This window comes from Myotis lucifugus, unplaced genomic scaffold (assembly GCF_000147115.1).
Source record: "Myotis lucifugus unplaced genomic scaffold, Myoluc2.0 scaffold_15, whole genome shotgun sequence".
NCBI lineage: Eukaryota > Metazoa > Chordata > Mammalia > Chiroptera > Vespertilionidae > Myotis > Myotis lucifugus.
Genome location: NW_005871063.1, coordinates 8,242,821 through 8,245,904, shown reverse-complemented (window position 1 = coordinate 8,245,904; position 3,084 = coordinate 8,242,821). Strand labels below are relative to the sequence as shown.

General features: G+C 38.1%; 1 protein-coding gene across 1 annotated transcript in view; it reads left to right on the top strand.

Moving 5' to 3' along the window:
* Positions 1 to 3,084, top strand: part of THSD7A (thrombospondin type 1 domain containing 7A) — a 301,949-nt gene that overhangs the window by 228,807 nt on the left and 70,058 nt on the right. Inside the window, exon 9 of the mRNA XM_014452449.2 lies at positions 1,912 to 2,027. Coding sequence (XP_014307935.1) covers positions 1,912 to 2,027 — 116 coding nt within the window. The remainder of the gene's footprint in view (positions 1 to 1,911; positions 2,028 to 3,084) is intronic.

Below are 3,084 nucleotides of genomic sequence, written 5' to 3'. Positions count from 1 at the left end.
GCAAATTTGAGTGTCGATGATACACTATAAATCCACTGATTTCAAGCTAACATTTTAAGAGCATGCAATTGAGTAATGCTCTCCCGTGCCCTAAGTTATAAAATTGCCTCATTGAAAAAGTGTGCTTCCAATGATAATTACTAATCAATAATTTCATAGTTCTGAAGAATGAACAGGATTATATGTGAGTTTTGCCATATAATGTTTCCTGGTTAAGAATGAAAGTTAAATTATAATTCCAATGATTTATAGTCTCAATTGTATCAATACTTTAACTTCTGTGATTCACAGCTAAATTTCTTTGTCATACACTGACTTTGAATAGAAATCATAATTAGAAAAACACAAGCTTATTCTTAACATAAACCAGGGAGATTTATTTCTTTTTCAAATATTGAATCTGGTGTGAGAGAGGAAAACATGTATCTGAATAATTGAATGGAACATAAATTATTATAAGATATATAAAAAATGAAGCATCAGTAAGGTGCTAGAAATAAATTATGGGAAAGAGATTAATGATTTTTTTCACTCATAGTTCAGTTCTGAAAACCTGATTAACTTACTTGTTAAAACACAATCTATCTTGACCTATAAAAAAATTTGGCTTCTCCCATGGGGAATATTTTTAAATCCCATATTTCACTAATTTCCCAAGTTATTTCATCAACAGTTTTACTGGTTGTTTGGTTTATTTCTTCAGTGCTTCTTAGCTTATTTATTAATGATTTATATGACCTTAAAAGAGTTTTTTCTGGGTATCATAACTTTAAATTACTTTTAGTTACATGAATTATGTGATTATATTCTGTTGTCCTAAATTACATCTTCTTCTAATGGTAATGCTCACAGCCAACATTTGACTATTAGCAATAGTAGACTCAGATTGTAAAGGTGCAGACAAGGCTTGGGAAATTTAAAAATCATCCAGTAAGTACACAATAAATAAGACAGTATATTTAAAACATATATCCGCTCCAAAAATATTTCTTTCCAAAATATATTGTAACATATAAAAATATTTAAAGATTTTTCATTTATTCCTCACCCAAGGACATGCTTTTATTGGTTTTAGAGAGAGTGGAAAGGAGAGGGAGACAGAGAGAGTGGAACATTGATCAGTTGCCTCCGGCACACGCCCTGATGGGGGATTGAACCACAACTAGGGCACGTGCTCTGACTGGAGATTGAACCCGTGTCCTTTATCTGTACGGGATGATGCTCCAAACAGCTAAGTCACACCAAATAGTTAATGTTTTGGCTAGTCAAAAATATTTAAAATTCCATCATCTGAAACTAAAAAAGTAATGGAAGAAAAAGGATACTAAATAAAAGTAGGAATGACACAAAAACTATTTATCATAATAACTTATACACTTTTATTATTTTATTATTTATTATGAAATATATAGCTGTAAATACAACTTTTTTTTTAGCATGTACTGGGTATAAAATAGGCTCCATTATAAATTTGTCATGCTATACATTTTTGTAAAAATAAAGTTCAGAATAACCTGAAAATTTATAATTGACAATAAGCCTAGTTAGTTACGCGAAGATGTAAAATTGGGTCCTTACATTGGTAATTTGAATTTCCACAAATTTTTTAAAAGCATGTTAGAAAATATAAATTTATTAATGGGTAGATTATTATAAAGGAGTTTGGTATAATTATTACATTTTGTCCTAGATAACACAATTACTATTATTAAAATCACACATCTTGTTTTGAGAATCTTTAGGCCTGGTTTGGAAGAATGCAGTTGTATAGTTCTTGTCAAAAGCAAAGCTCCTAGAAATTAAGACTGGTGATGATTTAGCAACTTTAGCAATGAAAATTCTAACCATATTAAATTACCTGGTTTGCAGGATTCCTATAGAGACTTAGTGATTTCCTTTTGTTTTTTCCAGGTGTCCTGAAAGTCTTCGGCCTGAAACAGTGAGGCCCTGTCTGCTTCCTTGTAGGAAGGACTGTATCGTGACCCCATACAGTGACTGGACCACTTGCCCTTCCTCATGTACAGAAGGTATGATCTGCAGGGTTCTGGAGGTTCTTCCCCTAGAAGACCACTTGCCAGCACCTCTGAGTTCTGACTGAACAATGTTTGTGATTCTTACATGGATTGTGTAATCCTGGTTCAGCATGAATTCCATAAAATGTTGGTTTCTGTCTAGAAAATAATATAGCTTTACCAAACGAATGAGTTTTATGTCAAAACTGACTTGAAACTTTACAATATAAGTAAAAGTGAAAGGATTCTAGGTGTTATTATATTAACAATGTTTCCTTTAACATCTATACTAATAAAAGGGTAATATGCTAATTAGACTGGGTCGACCAGATATCCTCCGGACTTCCTTCCGGACAAAGTCACGGTGGCAGGGGCCAAGGCAGAGCTGGTTAGGGGCGATCAGACCAGCAGGGGAGCAAGCAGTTAGGGGAAATCAGGCTGGTGGGGGAGCAAGCATTTAGGGACTAGATCAGGATGGCAGGAGACAAAGCAGATAGGGTCAATCAGGCTGGCAGGGGAGCAAGCAGTTAGGGGCACGATGAGGCCAGAGAGGGGGAGCAAGCAGTTAGGGGGCAATTAGGCAGGCAGGGGAGGGCAGCTGAGGGCCATCAGGCGTGCAGGGGAGGAGGCCAGAGGGCCATCAGGCGTGCAGGGGAGGGGGACAGAGGCATGTGATCAGCCTGAACAGAGGGGTGGGGGGGGGGCTCATGATCACCAGGAAGTGGGCAGGTGAATAGTGGGATGGGGCAGTTGATTATGCAGTAGATGTTACCCGAGGATGGAAGAGGGCCCATATGAAGATTGAAGGGATGTGGCCAGGAGCCCCCAGAAGCTGAAGAGGTAGGAAGGACCCTCCCCTGAAGCCCTTGGAGGGAGCACAGCCCCAGACACCCTGATTTCAGATTCTGGACCCAGAACTGGGAGAGCCTGAGTTCCTGTTTGTTTAAGCCAGTCTGTATTCATCTGAGCAACAGCCTCAGGAAATTGACTCCTCTTTGACCCTCCTTTTGGGGCTTGTCCGGGTTCCTGGGACAGCAGGGGCTCACAGGAGAATTCATCCCTGTGTCTGTGC